Source organism: Aristolochia californica, unplaced genomic scaffold, assembly GCF_029961685.1.
Source record: "Aristolochia californica isolate CCGP_79_NKW_82.1479 unplaced genomic scaffold, dmAriCali1.0.hap1 SCAF_9, whole genome shotgun sequence".
NCBI lineage: Eukaryota > Viridiplantae > Streptophyta > Magnoliopsida > Piperales > Aristolochiaceae > Aristolochia > Aristolochia californica.
Window position 1 is genome coordinate 33,479,370 of NW_027182290.1, and position 18,747 is coordinate 33,498,116.

The 18,747-nt window shown below is 38.0% G+C and overlaps 1 protein-coding gene and 1 long non-coding RNA gene across 4 annotated transcripts; both read left to right on the forward strand.

The window, feature by feature from the left end:
- The first annotated feature begins 369 nt into the window (after window positions 1-369).
- LOC137942127 (uncharacterized) lies at window positions 370-9,622 on the forward strand. 3 transcript variants are annotated; one of them, XR_011110480.1, is made up of 6 exons: window positions 540-638; window positions 973-1,061; window positions 1,182-1,295; window positions 4,301-4,450; window positions 9,234-9,309; window positions 9,392-9,622. It is a non-coding gene; the product is annotated as an uncharacterized lncRNA (long non-coding RNA). The 3 variants fall into 3 exon arrangements; XR_011110479.1 differs by lacking the exon at window positions 540-638 and adding an exon at window positions 370-431 and having other exon boundaries at window positions 9,234-9,622; XR_011110478.1 differs by having other exon boundaries at window positions 9,234-9,622.
- A 1,288-nt stretch (window positions 9,623-10,910) lies between these two features.
- On the forward strand, window positions 10,911-15,461 carry LOC137940821 (subtilisin-like protease SBT5.3). The gene is made up of 11 exons (XM_068785946.1): window positions 10,911-11,087; window positions 11,359-11,468; window positions 11,571-11,668; window positions 11,796-11,960; window positions 12,530-12,635; window positions 13,185-13,725; window positions 13,893-13,987; window positions 14,085-14,330; window positions 14,424-14,538; window positions 14,632-14,845; window positions 14,935-15,461. Exons 1-11 carry the CDS (start codon window positions 10,911-10,913, stop codon window positions 15,459-15,461), a joined length of 2,394 nt encoding a protein of 797 aa, XP_068642047.1.
- The last annotated feature ends 3,286 nt before the right edge of the window (window positions 15,462-18,747 follow it).

Sequence of the window (18,747 nt, forward strand, 5' to 3'; positions counted from 1 at the left end):
CCAAAAAGGTAAATTTTCATTGAATATTCAAGTAAAGTTCTTTTTTTTGGCAGCGAATGCATGGGAAGATTCGAGTCCGGATTCTCAGCTCTCTATTTTCTCATTTTGTCTTCTCAAAAAAGGTAGCTTCTATTAGTAAAGATTTAAATCGATTTTGGAAGATTGTGACCGAATCCTCTCTTTGTTTTCTCATTTCATTTTCTAAACAAAATTGAAGTAAGCATTTACTGCTTACTCTTTGAAGCTACGAGTAATGAAAAAAATCTACTCTTATTATGCTCGTCTTTGTTTGCCAGTGCGGATTTATTGAATCTGACAATCCCCTGCTTATTCCCATTTAGCCTCAACCCAGTCCGGGCACGGTCCACGCCTCCTCCAGCCCTGGCCTATCGTCATGCATCCGGTCAATCGACATACAGCGGTTAAAGAAGGTACGAAAACTCCAGTCTTCTCCGCCTTCATTTTATTTCCTTCAGCTCCGTTCTTTCGTTTCTCCCTGCTTCTTCATCGAATCCTTAGCGTCTTCCTCTTTATTTTTCTTTCCTTTGTGTAAACCTTTTGAATCACCCATTCCGTTTGAACTCTTCCTCCCGAAGCACTCTGTCATCGCTGTTACTCCGTCCTCCCTTCAGCTGTTGGTATGTTGATCCTTTAACTATGTAGTCCGTAATAGTATCTGTATTGTATAACAGTTGCAAGTTTTGGTGTAATTTGTTAGTCATTGGCACAGAATTGTTGTTATTATTATGCACTTTGTGGTGGAGTTTGGTTCTTTTATTGCTCTTTGGGTTTTCGGTGGTTCTCGTTATATTTGACGGCTTTATTTGTGAGTTCTAATTTGGTGTCTTCGGGTACCTGTTTTCTATAGTCTAGCTGTCTTACCTAAGAACCACCACTTTGTGCTTGATGTTCAGGGGTTTCTAAAGTTTTTTAATGTTGTTCTATGAATTCCTTACATGATATTCACTTCAGAGGGGGAGAACTCCGGCGGGACGACCGTAAAGCAAAAGTTCCTTTTCAGACTCACCGAAGACGTCACAAAACCAGTTCTTCGAGACCCAGTAATCTTCGTCTTTCTTAAGCTATTTTTGTACACATTTTCTTCTTCTCATGTGGGCGCTCGTCTGCGATTGTCTTTGTATCTTGAAGTGACTCAGAAAAACACTGGGTCTTATCGGCAGATTCTGCGGTTGGACTAGACTGAGAGAAGCAGGCCGTCCTTCGATTGCTGCCTTTCCCAGCCATGGTGCCCAAGCCCCATCCCAGTTGACGAAGAAGAACGCTCCTCTTTTGCAGTAGGTTTCTCCTCTTTTTATGTGGCCAATGCTGAATCCGTGGCCATGAAATGGGCTCGCAGCATGTGAACCGCTTATTTTGAATTCTTACTGGGCTCAAGGAACTTGATCTTACAAATTTTGATTTGGCAATCCAGGGGTCGAGGATTCTATATGCTGATAAATAGACATTTTTAGATGGATTCTGGTTTGAGTTTCCAGAAAAACTAAACCTTGATATCTAGTAATTTCTAAAGCTGTTTTCTAAGAGTTTAATGTCTCTACCATATGAACTAATTAGGGAAGATGCAATGCATTAATTCCACTTAGTTATTACATAAAAAATAGAATTTGTTTGCAAGTAAGCATTCCACATAGACAAACCTACTTCCATATTGGATTTTCCATCACAATGAGTTGTCGGAGTGACCCAAGTGAACTTCAGACGGAAATGTATTGAACTCAGTTGACAACCTCCGTTCTGTTTGACAAGAAACCAGAAGTCAGTAGGGTTGATTGTACAGAATGCCACGAGCTACCTATGTTTGCCATTAGAACAAAATGAAATTGCTGAGTGGAAGCATGAGTTATCGGTTGACTAGTATATGCAAGCAAATCCTGAAGCTCAACCATGCCCAATTTTTTGAAGTGTCCTTCCTCCAGCTCCTCCTTCCCAAGTTGTTGAACTACTCCCTCTCTATTCAAGGTGTAGAGGAATAGAGAGAAGGCAGCATAGGTCTCTTTCAGATCCTCATCCCCTCACGTGGAATCAAACCCAAAACCAGTAACAATTTATGAAAAGTAGAAATGAATAGATTAAATCTGCAAAGCTTGATTTGGGGGAAGAGGTGGATAGCGGCATTCTTTCTGCTTTGGCAAGGGAAGGCCTCCTCCATCAGGGCATGTGCCAGTCTCTCATGGCCGGCTGGTTAGTGTTCAAGGCTCTGTGGCAGGTTCAGGCTTGACACAGAATTTTTTTTCTCCAGTAAGGAGAGAAGAAAGAAGACGAGAGAGAGGAAGAAGAATAAAAAGAGGGGAAGGGAGGGGAGTCCGATAAAATTTTCTCCCCTCTTTTCTCTTTGAATTATGCTTTTAAGAGAGAAGATATTATAACTAAGAGTGAAACTCACTTGCTCTACTATTTTCTTTTCTCTCCAGGATTATTTGCTTCCAGACAATGAAAATAAGCTTTTTCTCTCTATTTCTTTTATTTTATTTTTGGTTTCTCTGCTGCTAAACACACCCTAAATACTTCTAGAAAAACCTGTCCAAAATAATGGCTCCCCATTATACATGATGAGCAAAACATACTGGCTAATTGCAGATAATATGCTGTTTTATAGGCTACTCTTTTTACCTTTCCCCCAAAAAAAAAGTCTAGCAATTGTCTACTTTTCTATCTACTATGGAGAACTTTAAACTAGCCACCTCTCTGAAGGTCATGACCAGCTTCACAGCTAAGATCTGAAAGATAATTCCATAAATATCAAAGAAAAATTATTTGGCTCCATCTTTGTTATGTTATTTGATTTCATAAATAATCTTCTCGATTGCTATAGACATCCATGCTTTGAATTTTTAGAAGCTTCACATTAAAGTGATGTCATTGTGGGTGTAGAACTTTAAATTTGCACTTCTCCACAGCTTACCCCCTTTCCTAATCTTATCTTCTAATTGTAGTCTATTTGAACCGGCTAAATGTGATTATAGTCCTTTTAATTATTTGAAGTTCTCGTTTACACTTTTGGCATTTATGATTGCATTTAATTTCATTCTGTATCTACCTTGCTTGTGTTGTTGTTGCAACGTCTCTCATTTTCTTCTTTTCTTATTCAATAATTTTCTAAAAAAGAATTTTCACCTTATTTAATGTTAGTTTCTGTATTTCTTTTTACCTTTGGAAGTCAACCAATAGTCTTTTGTGGCAAAAAGAAATTTTGGAGCTCTGAATGCTTCCTTTGGTTTTTATGTTAAGTCATGAAAAGCTCTGCATTTTTTATTTTTTTTTGGGTTTTGGACAATCCTGATATTCCTCATCTGGTTCCATGTAAATTTCATTTGTTTACCGATTTATATTATTTTTCCTTATGAGCATGCTTCTTGCATTCTGTAGGTTTATTTACTTTCAGGAGGATGTCTTCTCTAAATGTTATGTTGCCTTCATTCACGGTTTTGGCTCGGAGGCCTCAAGTTACACAACTGTTTAATATGATTTGTCCATTTCTGTCTAATATGATATTAAATGTCTGCATAATTCTTCCAATGTGATTTTATTTCATTGCCCTCCACTTCACTCAAGGTACAATTCTTTTATTGTTTTCCCATAGCGAACAAGGCCGTAATTGGAGTAAAAAATTGATTGCATGGAGAACTTTTACTGTAGACTGCAGTCTAATAAGAGGATTCCTGTGACCATTTCAAGTTTTTACTGGAAGGTCTTATTTTCACACCATATATAAACTATTTAAGAAAGAATTATATCCAAAGAGTAAGAACATTTACCTAACTGGTAATGGTTGCTTAATCTGGTAATTGTCGGTCATTTTTATGTGCTTAAATGTTTCAACTGGTGATGCCTTTTGGTATTTACCTTGTCTTTCAGCTACATGGAACTGATGGACTAAGTTTTTTATTTTTCAGGAAAAACATAAGTTTTTTTTTTACTTTTTTGTAATCCAATTCTCCAAAGGGCTGTTGGTCCACTAAATACGCCTTTGACTTCAGCAGTTGTGATATCTTAACATTGTCTTGGAAGCAGGCAAGCTGATGTAAATAATGATTAGGCAATGGCAATTTCAAATTCCTCAATCGTTCCAAGCCTTGAATTCTTGTTATTAATTCCCTTTCTGACTGATTAGTCATCTATGTACTATGCTGTCCCGGGTGGTGGGCTAAATTATTAAGTGCAGTTTATTGTTTTTTCTTAAACCTTCATTATTCAGATCTTGACTTTGGTGTGGTGAATAATCATGTTTTAAATTATGGTTTTGCTCTGTTACTAACTTTTCTGTCATTATTGGTTGCAGGAAAAACAGGAATCTGTGATAGGGGGACAGTTCAAGTTACTAAAAATTGTCTAGGAGTACGTGGCTTGTGTTCTCAACCATTGCAGACCTGCTTACCTATTTCACACTCATCGATTGGCTTCATCTGCAATCATGTGTGCTGCTGCTCAGGTGAGTGGTCATCTTTTTTTTTTTTTTTCGTTTATTTCCTTGTGTTTTTTTCTTTCCATTACCTGGCTTCTTGTATGCACTTTAGTCCTGAAATTGTTCCTTTTTAACTTTTATTTTTTGAAAAATTGATATTGTAAAATGTCTGCTAAAAGTTAATGCATAGAGCGGAAACTTAAGGGAAAAGGAAATAGAATTGGGAAAACCTGATGATTCCTGAACCAGCTGCTTTCTACAGCATTTCTTGAATTTCCTTGACCAGCTGATTATGACAGCTTCCATCCATGTCAGAAGTGGTAAGCACACTTCCTTTTGGCTAGAGACCTAGGTTGGGTGGCAGAAGCTTGCTGACTCCTTTTCCATCATATGCAGGCATGTTAGTGATAGCAATATATTCATAGAAGACTCCCTCATCATTGCTGATAGCTCTCTGCACTTAAGACGTGCTTGAAGGGAAAATGAAGCCAGTGAGGCCCAAAATTTCATATCTTTGCTGACAAGCCTCTATATTACAGGCTTTGGGGACGACATTATGATTTGGAACTGCGCCTTTTCCAGTTCATACACTTTCGCCTTCCAAAGTGGTTATGACCATGGCTATGATTTTAATCAAAATTGCCTCTTGGTTGTCTCAAGCTCCTCCAAAGGTCAAGCACATCATCTGGTGTGCTGCAAAGAATAGAATCCTCACCATCAATCAATTACAAAAGGAGGGAAGCAAATTGAGGACCAAACTTGCAAACTTTGTTGAGGGCAGCTTGAAAGCGTAAATCATCTCTTCCTCCATTGTCCTTCTCTATTTAGTTCTGGAATGCCTTCACCTTTAAGTTTGGCCTTTAGTTGTGTATCCTGGATTCCATTCTTAGCCTTCTCGAGACCAGCCAGCATCTGTCACTTGGGAGAAAACAGGAGCAAAATTTTGGATGTTGTCTTTTGCAGCCATCGTTTGGAATATTTGGAAAGAATGGAATAGGCAGATGTTTGAGGGCAAACCAGGCTTCCTAGGGTGAGCTATCGAAAAAACTATGCATTGAACTCTCTTTTGGGCCATCATGTTGCTAAAAATTTCCTACATCCGGAGCTCTATCATTAGGAAAATTGGAGGATAATCATCAATCATGTTGACCACTCCATCCCCACTCTTTCTGACTAGGGTTTAGTTAAAGTTAAATTTTCAAGGCAGTTCTTAGGGAACCTTGGTCCTGTTGGAGAGGGAGACGTCATCAGGAACTCTTCAGGTTGCTGGTCAGTGTGACACTGCAGTGGCAGAGTTGAGGGCTCTTCTTCAGGGCCTGAGGCTCTATGCCAGCCACTTCTCCCTTCTCATTGCAGAAGGACACTTTTCAGCAGTTATCTGCTGGGGTAATAGAAGCAAGAGCCTGCCAGACAGATTTTTAACATACTTGATGAGTTAGTGGATGTTTGTTGCACCCTTAGGATGAATTGGCTTCTCACTCCTAGGTGTGCTGAGGGCATCACTAATGCGCTGGCTAGAGAGGGAGTCACCCGACATATACTTGTTTTCGGGTCTTTCTGCTCTCTTTGATTTTCTGTAAATTTTGTTTTTCCCTTTTATGTTTGTTCTCATGTTTGTACCTTCCTCTAGGGGCTCTCTCCTTAATGAATTCTCCTCTATCTTGCTTTAAAAAAAATGATGCAACAAAAAAGAATCATAATTTTGATTTTTTGAGGTTTTTTTGTGCCTATTCAGTTTCCACATGTCCAAGTTATAGTTAACTGTTGAAATTTAATGACTGGTGCATGTTGGTAATTTATTGATGATGTTATAGGGATATGTATGTACACATTTGAAACCCATGGGTGTGTAAGTACTTATGCTACAGTTTAGGCATATGTAGGCTATTAAGTCAAGGGTTATTCCTGAATACAGCCTGTTGGATGACGTAATTTAGAATATGGCCTTCTAGATGCCCTATACCCAAATAAGTCCTCATAATAAAATTTAGTGCCAATTATAAGCTTGCTGTTAAGTGAACTTAACCGAAAATATTACTATAATACTTTTTATTTTATAGAAACATAAATATAATCGATAGGTCAACTTCTCTGGTAGGCCTCCTCCCCCTTCCTCTCCTCTTTTTGCTCACCAGAATTGGGGGGTGGGGGGTATTTTATTTGATAGTTTTATTTTAATATTTTCTTAATTGTAGGCTATCTTTAAATGCGGATTCCGTTGGCTGTATTCGTAATTAGTCACTTTCCAAAATATAATACCTAGATGGTTTCACTTGGAAATGTAGCATTTATGGAGGCCATATTTGAAAACACCCTTCAATAAAGAAATCCAAAGGTAAGCTTTGTTGAGAAGAATAGGGCCGTCAAGTGTTAGGTGCACGGCCAGACTAAGACCATCATGTCAATGCCATGGTTTACTGACTTGCAACTTGGTCCAAGTCTGAGCAGAGTTGGTGGGACTGCACCCAACTTGGTTGAGGGCCTGTGTCTTGCTCTGTGCATACTGTCAGACTCATGAGACATAATACTTTTATGTCTGAATTAATTCATTTTAAATAATTTAACTAACTTCCGGGAGGTCTCTTACATGATGATGTTTCTATGCCTAAGTCTGCAAAAACCATAGATTCTTGTGTGCTTCTCACAACGTCATCAGTCCATCTCTTGTAATACGTTGTTAATGCTATTAAAATGATTTGTTAAATTGATCCAGACTATTATAAGTTTTAATTCATTATTGTCCAAAAAATGCTTTAATTGTTCTTTAATTAGTTGATCCAAGGTTCAAACATAATAATATTTTGAAAATTGTATGCATTCACATGATTAATGCAATATAATTCAAATGATGAACATAAGTATCTTTTAAGCATTGGAATGCATTCAGACATTTAATTTTTTGCAGCAATCCATAGTAGAGTGTTTAGAATGAAGGAAAAATATTGTCTAGACGAAGGGATTAAGTGCTATGCAACTTAACTCATATTTGTGGCTTCCTTCTTATAGTTTTACCAATGTATTTTATTATACATCACAAATATTTTATAATTGGCTAGGTTTACTTTTTTAACTTTTTTTTTGGTAGAATTTTGACACACACACGTGCACACTCACTATATATATATATATAGGTGATCAGGAGTTGATCCTGATCACTCTCTGTTTCTTCCTATACAAATTATATCGGGAAATCTAATTCAGAATCTAGAGGAATTGATATCAATCGTATGCCAGAGGCAGTGAACTATGACTCATGCATCTGTCACTTGTAATATGGTTGCCTTATATGTCTGTTTATTGGATAACCGGTTCAAACGGAATGGGATCATAAATGCCTCACGTATGTGCTGGTATAATTCATAGAGTTGTAGTCTCTCTGGTATAAATGACCAAAAAGCTATCCACGAGTGACTTCTCTCTTTCTTTCTCTCTCTCTCTCTCTCCTTAGATTGGTTACAACTAATTTGTGGTGATACATGAGCTAAATCTACCAGGTATATCGACCGAGCCTTTGGATGAATGGCCACACCTGCAAGACTGCTTTCAGGATTTCATAATCTTGCCACTAAAAATAACTTCTCAGCAGGATCCTTTCCTTGCTTTATCCACCAGATGGTTGGGTACAATAAAATATATTTGCATGTTTTCTGTATGGGCGCTATAGGTATTAAAATATGGGAATATTCAATCATGAAATCGATGATTCATAAGTCCATTGATGTCCGGTGAGAGTTGTAAGTTGTTGGGCCGAAATAGATTAGGTATGTATCAGCTCAATAGGTGGTATGATTTAGTAATTTTATAAACAATTGGTGGGTCATATTAGTTTTTAATGCAAATATTTTCTATACTTCCGCTGTTGTTATGTGCTACAAGAAACCTTGTTCAATGCTTAAAACCTTGATTGATGAATGAATTATGGTCTGTTTATATTATTATCATACTTGAAAAGCTTACTGTGGATTGTGTCATTAGAATCAATTCAAGCAGTAGCTGTGGAACACGTTGAGATGTGTCTCAAATGTGGTTTCCCTACCTGTGCCTGTTAATGAGACTGGGGATGGTTTTTCCACATGGAAACTGCCTAATTCATCATAATGCCAAGCATGTACTACAGAGTGGAATCTAGGCAGATTAGGCATAACACAGAAGCATAGGCCCTTGCCATTTCTTGTATTTTGATGTAACCAACTACATTACCACTCTGATGGTTGTGTCCACTTAACAGCTGGCCCATTCGCAAGCTTTTATTTTCACGGATTGAGCTGGTTCGACTAAAAATCTGGGACATGAAAAGCAATCCCAAGTTTCGGAAATATTCTTTTGAGAGCACTTACATTCATAATTCGGAGGATTAACAGCTGTTGGATCTTAGTTGATAGACAATGATTTCTACATTGATGGGCATTGGTGAAAAAGGGAGGTTCTCTGAAATCTTGGTGGCGTGTGGATAGGTGATTCTATGAACTTGGCCCTCTTTGGTTGGAGAAAAATGAGAGAAGAAAACTAGAGTGACTACACTTTCAAAAGAAACAGGGTCTCGTGTCTCAAAAAAAAAAAAAAAAAAGGGTAACTGGACCTTGTGGAAATGAAGGGACAATGATATTAGGAATGAGCTGAGCTTTCTCTATGTTGCATGGAGAAACTGAGAAATTCTTTAAATTTTATGCTGCTTGGATTCTTTAAAATTGTTTACATGCATCCGTATACATGTACATATACATATATATATAATATGTACATACACACATACATACATAATACATTTAAAAACAATTGTTTACATAATTCTCTAATTTTTCCTTTGCAGAATGCTAGATGTGGAGCAGAACAAACCCAAACGGTTACAGGGCAATCGTCAACTATTACAATTGCTCCAGTACAAGGTAAAACCCCACTTAAATGAGAGTTTTTCTGATAGAGGAGTTTGGACCTGATCGTATTATGATTCACAACTTACTCATGCAGCCGGGCATTTCTCTCTACTCCTTGAAGAATGTGTTATAAATACGAATTTAGTTCTTTATTGGTCTTGTGTTGCTCGATCATTTAGGTACTGAAGTTTGGCCTGTTTTTCTCTATATCTGTAGTATTTTCTTTTATGGCTTTTGTAAATTCTAAGAGTCTGTCTGTTCATTTCACTGTTATGGTGTTTGCACACAAAAACAAAAATAAGTGGAAATGACTATTAGATCACCTATTTTGATGGCGAATTATATTCTCAAATTATGATTATGTTTTGTGTTGTTAAACATCTAATATAAGTGAATACAGGCAGAGTGATACGATTCAAGGGAATGACCGATTGGATCACTTAACGTGATCAAAGCAATCTTTATAGTAATGACAACTTTTGCTTTAAACATTCTCCGTAAATAAGAATTGTATTCTGATTTAGTACATCCATCCGTGCAACGCTCTCATTCTATCTCATTAGGGTACTTTTAATGCTGTTTAAAGAGAAATCCCCAGAACTCGATGATGGTGGAACTGGATTTCCCCCAAGGGATGATGGTGGTGGAGGTGGTGGTTGGGACTGATGGTCTGGAGGCTTCTTCTTTTTTCGGCCTCGAGTGGTTCGTCAGTTTAATCCCTTTCCTAAAATAACTTCCAATAGTCCTCAATCATCGTCCTAATCTCCCAAACGATGGCAAAATTTTTGCTTCACATATTAGATAATAATTTTAGTCACCCTGAATTTCCAGTAGTGATACAATTGCAAAGAAGTTTTGTTCAAAAGCATTAGCAACCACAACTGGGAAATCACTACGTTAAGTTCTTTAACTAATAGGAACAACCCAGTTATTATCAAATTTCTAGACCCACTTGACATCAATCAATGGATTTCTTCCTCGGAGGAAGACTGGTGGGAGTCCATGTGTCTGGAAAAGATGGGACTCCAAAGTGGTGACTTTAACAGACGCTTTCTAGTCCCGCCGGTTCAGTTTTTTGTCTGAAAAAGAAAAAAGAGAATTTAGCAGATAAGGGAAAGCCGAATTGTGAGTAGATCGACTTAATAAAGCAATGGAATGGCTGTTACTTCCCCCCTTCATTATGACCTGAAAACGCCTCTTCATAACTTCTGATTCGGAAGTGCAAACGTTTTCTTGACGTCCGGCTGATGGAATTTCCGATTTGATGGCCTCTACCTTTTGTCGGACCCACGTACATCCTGTGGGCCCACGCTGTGGAATCTTTCTCAAACTCCCTAGTGGTGGTCTAAGATTCAAAATTATCCTCGACCCATCGTCGCAGTGTCACCTTGATAATTAATTTTTTTAATTCAAAATTTGAGAGGATGAGTTGTCGATGATTGACGTCGAAGCCCAAAAGGCTCGGCAGAGGATCTTGTGACAGGAATTTCCAGCATGTAATCTTTCCTCATAAGTCAAAACCTTCCCGATTTTCTTCAAAACTTTTGCAATTATCCTTACTCGCTTTCAAAAGAATCAAAACCTTGGGTGGCGTTTGTTACCGATGACTATAAATGTATAACGTAAAGGCGTTCAGAGCTGGGGGAAAGGAGAGGCGATTTAAGCTTCTTTCAGAGATACAGGAGGGGAGAAGAACATTAGTTGGTGGAATGGGTGCCTCCTATTCTTTTCTCTTTGTTTGTTTACTATCACTAGTTCTGTTCCAGATGCCCGTGTTTGCTTTGAAAAAGGCGAGCAAAAAACCAACTGTTTCATTTTTTTGTTTCTTCAACCGCTTCTTTGGTGCCTAGATTTGTTTTGCCACTAACAATTTTTGTAGTTTTTGCTATGGAGTGCAATTCTATCATGTCCATCGATAAGTTTCTGTATATATTAAGAATCCTAATTCCAAATCTTCTCGTTTAGTGATCGAATTGTGATCATGTTTGGATGTTCTATCTTTTTTATTGAATCTAGTTTTTCCCTCTTTGAGCATCTAATATCTTCTGATGATTGTTGTAGCCTTATGTGGTCTACTTCGGAGGACATTCTCATGGCGTTGAAGCTTCTTCAGTTGACTACGAAAGAGTGGTTGAATCGCACGATAGCTTTCTAGGTTCATATCTGGGAAGGTGAACAAGGAAGATCTTTCATATCCTCTCACTTGCGACATAATCTTTCTTACTTGAGCCTCTATATCCGGATCTTCACTTCTGCCTTTGCATACTTTGCAGCACTCTGAAGGCTCAAGAAGCCATCATCTACTCCTACACAAAATACATTAACGGATTTGCTGCTTCTCTAGAGGAAGAAGAAGTAAACGATATTAGACGTAAGAGGAAAATACTGTATAACTTTTGCCGTCTGCATGTTTTATATTTTTTATTGATCACACATCACTTCGCAGTTCTTTTTATATGCGTCTCTTGACTTCTTCTGCATCTTCCTTGGCTCCGTAGAGAACCCAGAAGTCATATCAGTTTTCCCAAGCAAAACCAGAAGATTACACACGACTCGAACATGGGCTTTTATGAATCTTGAGAGAGATGGCAAGACTCCAGCTAAGTCCATATGGTCTAATGCCAGATTTGGTGAAGATACAATTATCGCCAATCTTGACTCTGGTATATATAATGTTCTTACTTCTTATTCAGATTTTCAGTAGTTATTTCATTAAATCCGTTGATTATTTAATTCTCGGTTCACTTGTGACAGCCCCTTATCCTCATTTTTTTAAAAGTTTTAATATTCATTTAGATTGAGCATCCGTTTCATTTTATTTTATTTTTTTCATTTGTTTATACAAATTGGGATGAGGTCACCCACAGTAGATATTGAATTTGAGATTGTCAACGGATTTCGAAGTTATAACTCCATAAAACAAGAAACAGGATTTTCCAATTAAGTAAAGTGAATCATTCATATTTATATTCTTTCCTTTGACAAATGATTTTGGTTGTCTGCTACATACAATGATCGCCCATCGTCGCAATCTCAAAATATATACTTGCGATTCTATATCCAGTCCTTGATTTGATTGATGCATCAATGCTGTAAAAGGTGTAGGGAAAGACTGCATCGACCACTTGATGTCCTCCTTTCCATTGTATCTCTGTATAATAATAATTGCATTATACTGCTTCCGTGTCGATTTCTATCCTTCACATTTTGATCTTGCTTTTGCTGTTGGAAGGAGTGTGGCCTGAATCGGAGAGCTTTAAGGATGACAGAATGGGTCCTATTCCTTCGAGGTGGAAAGGAATATGTGAGAATGACGCTACAGGTGCTCACTGCAACAGGTTGTGTTATCTTCCTTGGTGTCTTTCCTATTTGTCTATATTGGTTCAAAGCATCATGCAGTGCTTAACGATTTCTATATTATTGTTTTGAGGGGCATATGGTGGGTCATTTTATTAGTTATTCATAATAGTTCTTCACTAAATTTGAGGAAATGATCCATTTTGCCTTTGAAGCTCATTAATCCTTGTAAAAGTGGTACTTCACTATCTAAGTCTTTACTGTATAAGATTTAGAAACGCTTTAATTTTCTTCTCCATTTTTCGTTTTTATCTTTCATTACTATGTTATCCTTGTTGCAATACGAACCCAGGATCTCCAACATTGTCCATTATGGAGAAGCAAATTTCTCATACTTGTTGAGGTGACCACCATTGTAATCCTGTGCTTGTACTCCATATTATGCTACTCTGCGTGTTCATCAGGACAATGTTCATAATCGTTTACCCTTTTTTTTTTTTTTGGATCAGCTCCTTTTCGAGTTATTGACGCTTCAAGATAATGGGAGCTTTTTTAAAGTTACTGACAGAGGGTCGACAATGCACTGGCAGGAAATTGATCGGAATAAGGGCCTACAGCAAGGGCTTCGAAGCCAATGAAAGGCCACTGAACGCCTCAGAAAGGGTGCCTCGCGATACAGATGGTCATGGGAGCCATACTCTATCGACGGCTGGAGGCGCATTCGTTGCCAACGCGAGCATCTTTAGCTTCGCCAATGGCACCGCCAAGGGTGGTTCTCCCCGTGCGCGTGTTGCCTCTTATAAGGTCTGTTGGGCCGAAGCACCTAGTGGCAAGGTCAGTTGCGACGACGCCGACATTCTTGCGGCCTTCGATCAGGCAATCCATGACGGCGTCGACGTCATCTCCGTTTCTCTTGGTGGAGACCCGGCAGACTATTTTCAAGATGGAATTGCCATCGGGTCTTTCCACGCCGTTCAGCACGGGATCGTTGTTGTCTGTTCTGCTGGAAACGACGGGCCCAATCCTGGTAGCGTCACTAATATCGCCCCTTGGATTATCACTGTGGGGGCCAGCACTCTCGACAGATCCTTCCACTCAGTTGTTAAGCTGGGAAATGGTAAACATCTCCAGGTAACAAAAAGTTCAGATTTGTTAGTTCCTGTACCCACTAAGCAGATCTAACCCCTGTAGCAACTATCATCATTTTTTTCTTCTAGTTTTTGGTTTTCCGATTCTGTTCATGATTAGTTTTTAGGCTTTTAATATTTAGGGTTCACTTTTATGTTCGTGATCCACAGGGACAGAGTGTTTTTAGTGGAAACTTGCATCAAAAGTATTATCCTTTGATCAACTCTATTGATGCTAAGCTCGATTCTGCAAATGTAACTGCTGCGTAAGCACCACACTCAAGAATCATCTTCTTCTCTTCCTCATCATGGATGTCTACATTGTTTTCGCCTTTCTTATATGCAGCTCTGCGTGTTTTGCAGACAGCTTTGTTTTATAGGTGCCCTTGATCCAAAGAAGGTGAAAGGAAAAGTGGTGGCTTGCCTTCGTGGTTTGAATGCGAGGACAGACAAGGGTCTAGCAGTTCATCTCGCCGGTGCCGCCGGAATGATCCTAGCCAATGATGAGACGAGCGGTAACGACTTGATCGCTGATGCACACTTCCTTCCATCTGCGCACATCACTTACACAGATGGTCTTGCTCTTTATGCCTATATCAATTCCACAAAGTAAGGCTCTCCTATTAAACTAATTATAATCCCTTCTATATTTATCGTAACCTCCTAGTTGAGCCTGACGAACTTCCCTTCTTCTTTTTTAAGGTCGCCGGTCGCTTATATTGCTCCTCTTGGACCCAGCTTTGGATTAAAGCCTTCTCCATTCATGGCTGTTTTTTCTTCTCAAGGTCCTAACACGGTTACCCCGGAGATCCTTAAGGTATTACTCATGCCAATTGCCAATGGTGATTGATTCTTATTTCGTGCTTGACAATTTTTCACTGTGCCTAAAATTAATGTAATATCTTTGCAGCCGGATGTTACTGCACCGGGAGTAGCCATTCTTGCTGCCTATTCAGAAGCTGTTGGTCCTACTGAAAATCCTCTCGACAACAGGCGAGTGGCCTTCAATATCTTGTCAGGCACGTCCATGTCTTGCCCCCATGTCTCCGGCGTTGTGGGTCTCCTGAAAAGTCTTCACCCAGATTGGAGTCCTTCGGCCATTCGATCTGCGATCATGACTACTGGTCAGTACGTTCTTATTTTAATTCAAGGGGACACTAGTCTTCGTCTTCTTACCTCTTTATCGCTCGAACGTCTCTTGTCATATTTACAGCAAGATCAAGGGATAACGCCATGGAGCCTATTAGAAACTCTACATTATTGAAGGCCACCCCATTTAGTTACGGCGCCGGTCATATCCGACCCAACCGTGCACAAGATCCTGGTCTTGTTTACGACCTCTCTACAAATGACTACTTGAAATTTCTCTGTAATATTGGGTACAACTCCTCGCAAATGGCGGCCTTTTACAAGGGTTACCAATGTCCACAAAGATCGAGTAATCTTGACTTGAACTACCCCTCCATTACTGTCCCTAACCTCGACAAATCCACCACTGTCACCCGAACTCTAAAGAACGTGGGCTCGCCGGGCAAATACAAGGTTCGACTGAAGCATCCTGAAGGGGTATCGGTATCGGTGAAACCAGAGAGCTTGACGTTCGAGAAGATAGGCGAGGAGAAGAGCTATAAGATCACTCTGGCTCCCAAGCATGAGAGGATGGGTGGTGATTATGTTTATGGGAGAATCATATGGTCTGACGGTGTCCACTATGTGAGGAGTCCCATTGTGGTTTCATGAGACAAATGAGTTTGTTCCTTCACTTTGGTAGTTGTTCTTGCCAATACAAAAATAAATTTGCCAAATATTTTTCAATATGACTGTTAAAACGAAGACATAAATCCGAGCATATAATCTAGGATATCAAACTACGAAGCATATAATCAAAGAGAAAAAACGTAAATAGGTGCAGAAATAGTAAATAAATCACAAACGAGAAGAGACACAGGGTTACGTGGTTCGGCAACAGCCTACTCCACGGGTAGAGGCGACGATTCCACTAGGTCGAGCGAAGAAGAGAGCTTTGCGGCTCCAAGCATACAAATCGAACTCGATTTCTCACAATGAAGCCCTCTTTCTTCCCAAACCTCTTCCTCTCGATAAAACCCTCTTCCCCGATGAAAAACCCCTCTTTCCGAAATGTCTCAGCTCAAAACCTCCCGAAAACTGATTTCCCGATTAAGTTATTTCATCGGGAAACATACGTGGGTCTGAAATTGGTAATCGGGTCGGGTAATCGGATTCGAGACACCTGATTAACAATGACTCTTAAGAGACAAGGATAGTAAAGAATAGACAAGAATATGTAAAGTATGATCTTGCATATGCGACTAGATAGCAGGGCACCAAGTTGAAAAACCAAAACATCAGGGTTTTCAATGTAGTAAAGCCCCCTGATGTGGATGGTAAACCAGTGAGGATAATCCACTTGTCAGAAAACCCCATACCTCAAGTCTATGCTCCCTAATAAAGTTTTCACCTATGATGAAAATACCAAGATAAAAAGTTGAAAAATCATGTAATGTATAGTACTATCAGTATAGGCTTCTTCTCAATCAGCCATCATGAAATGAAAATTTATTAAATAAAACTAAAATATTTACAAGGAAAAATATCATAATGAACAATTATCCAATACTAATTCACCTTTTTAATGTGAATTACGAGTGACTCTAAGGGTACTATAGAAATGGGAATTGCAAGGATACCTTTTGTCATCTTATATAGTACCTAATATTTCCAAGTTTTTTATTTTCCACCATTCTAAAGAATAAAAAATATGTTGTTAAGTCTCCTCATAAGGTATTTACATTAAGGTATTACACCATCCTGATGTCTAGTGCAAATGCTTACCTGTTTAATAGAGGCGAGACATATAAAATAAATTCACTTAGAATTGATGCTCCTATTGACTACCATCTAAGCTTCCGTAGTGATTTAGCAACCAAGGTTTGCTTGGATGGTTTCCAAACAACAACACCACCACCTAGTGTAAATACAAAACCACTAGTGACATTTGTGTCACCGGAATCAAAGATCCAGTTAGTATCACTATACACTTTAGTACAACAAGAAATCCCAAATAGTGTATTTGTAGTTAATGGTGGCTTTCAAATCTTTTAGAAGTCTCTCAGTAGCATATTAATGAGATTTATCGAGGTTATTCATGTATCTACTTAAACTTCTTGATGCATAGGAAATGTTTGGCTTGGTGCAGCTCAACAATTGTATAAGACTTCTAATGATTTGAGAGTATCTCAATTGTTAAACATTGTCTCACTATTTATGAGTTAATTTTAACTTTAGAAAAGTTACCGAGACTTTAAAATACTTTAAACTAGGCTGTCTACCCACTATAACTCATGTGGTATTTTTTATTGTCTTTAAATAGATATAATTCAGTATTTTATATGCTGAAGTAATGCCTCTCTCCACGAATTGTTTGATAACCAGAACTAGATAACATAGAGTTAACAAACAGTTTGTGATTCTGATATATATTGTGGGAGATATTGATATCGGAAGTACTAAAGAGAGTTTTGGTCAGAATTAATCACTCCATGATGTGTTTGTTCAAGGTATGCAAATTATTTCTACTTCTATGTTATTTTCAATTGTGGCATTTTTCTTACTTGGGTGCACATCTTACACATCGTCAACTCCAAAAATTGTGGTCAACCTCAAAAATTATACTTGGTCAAATTTATTAAGTTATATAGTTATAGTCTCCCCTAACTTTAAAAAAAAAGGTCATATTCTAGATTCGTTTGGAAGTATGAGTGTTTTTAGGTGTTGCATTTTTCGTACTTAGTTGCGTATCTTACGCATCATTAGCTCCAAAAATTGTGGTCAACCTCAAAAAATTATACTTGGTCAAATTTATTAAGTTATATAGTTATAGTCTCTCCTAACTTTAAGAAAAGGGTCATATTCTAGATTCGTTTAGAAGTATGAGTGTTGCATAGTTGCCTCCTTCTGTTTAAAGTTATTTTCATCTAGTATTTCTTTAGTTTATCTTCTTGTGTTTTCATCACTTTAGAGCAATACCTAAACCCATAACCTAAAAAGTATAGGAGTGCCCAACATCCAGCTTGAGTCAAGACTTTTATTCTTCACCTAAGAGGTGATTTGTGTTTGAGCTACCATTAAAAAATGAGTAGTCTCTTTGTTAAGCCCTAAAGTCGGGTTGTTTTCTGCCTTTAAAATTGAGCGGAGTGTGTTTTAGACTATGACATTTTTAATGGTTTATGGAACTTTGTTGTACGGTTAGGAGTGATTTTTTTCTCTCACATTGTGTTTTATCCAAGCTGAGGTTCTATTTCCTTTTCATGCCCAGCTTAAAGGGGAGAAGTAGAAGAAAGTTACAAGAAATAAGTATTTTGTTCCACATGTTGTGGTAATTTTTATTTGACCAAAATATTCAAGAAAAGTAGAAGAAAAAAAGTGAATTTTTTCAACAAAATAAGATTTTAGACCAAGATTGAAGACTAATAATCATTTTCATTTTAAGTTGAAGTTATAAACTCCAATTTAAGGGAGAGTGTTGTAAAGCAGATATGGAAAAGTCTTATATGACTCTTACAGAGCCAAAATTAATATGGTAGAGTCTTACAAATGTCTCGTAGGAAGTGGTCTTACAAAAGAGTTTTAGTTAATAGTATTATAGTTATATTAGTCTTCTATTTATGTTCAGTTATTAAATTATTATAGGATTTATATTTTACTGTTTAACTTTGGGTGTAACTAGGATAAGGGTAATTTAATTATAATTGGATTATACTTGTTTTCTCTATTATACATAAAAAGGTTTATTGTACCCAAATTTCATAAAATCAAAGAAGTTTTCCCCTTTTATAAAATTCGACACCGTTAAATTTTCTTATTTGAACGTGAGGTATGAACAGAATTTTTTTATTGAGTTGAGTTCCAATTTGCTTAGCTGTGTACCCGTCACTCATTCATCCAAAAACTGTGTTCTTATTCTTAAGTTTGCTCCATAAGGTTAGATTTGCCGTGAGACTGCAGG

Bases quoted from the DNA above. Each gene is read 5' to 3' on its own strand.
- LOC137940821 (XM_068785946.1), top strand. From the start codon at position 10,911: ATGTATAACGTAAAGGCGTTCAGAGCTGGGGGAAAGGAGAGGCGATTT. The intron at 13,726-13,892 runs GTAACAAAAAGT...CGTGATCCACAG, and splicing joins GAAATGGTAAACATCTCCAG to GGACAGAGTGTTTTTAGTGG. The intron at 13,988-14,084 runs GTAAGCACCACA...CGTGTTTTGCAG, and splicing joins TCTGCAAATGTAACTGCTGC to ACAGCTTTGTTTTATAGGTG.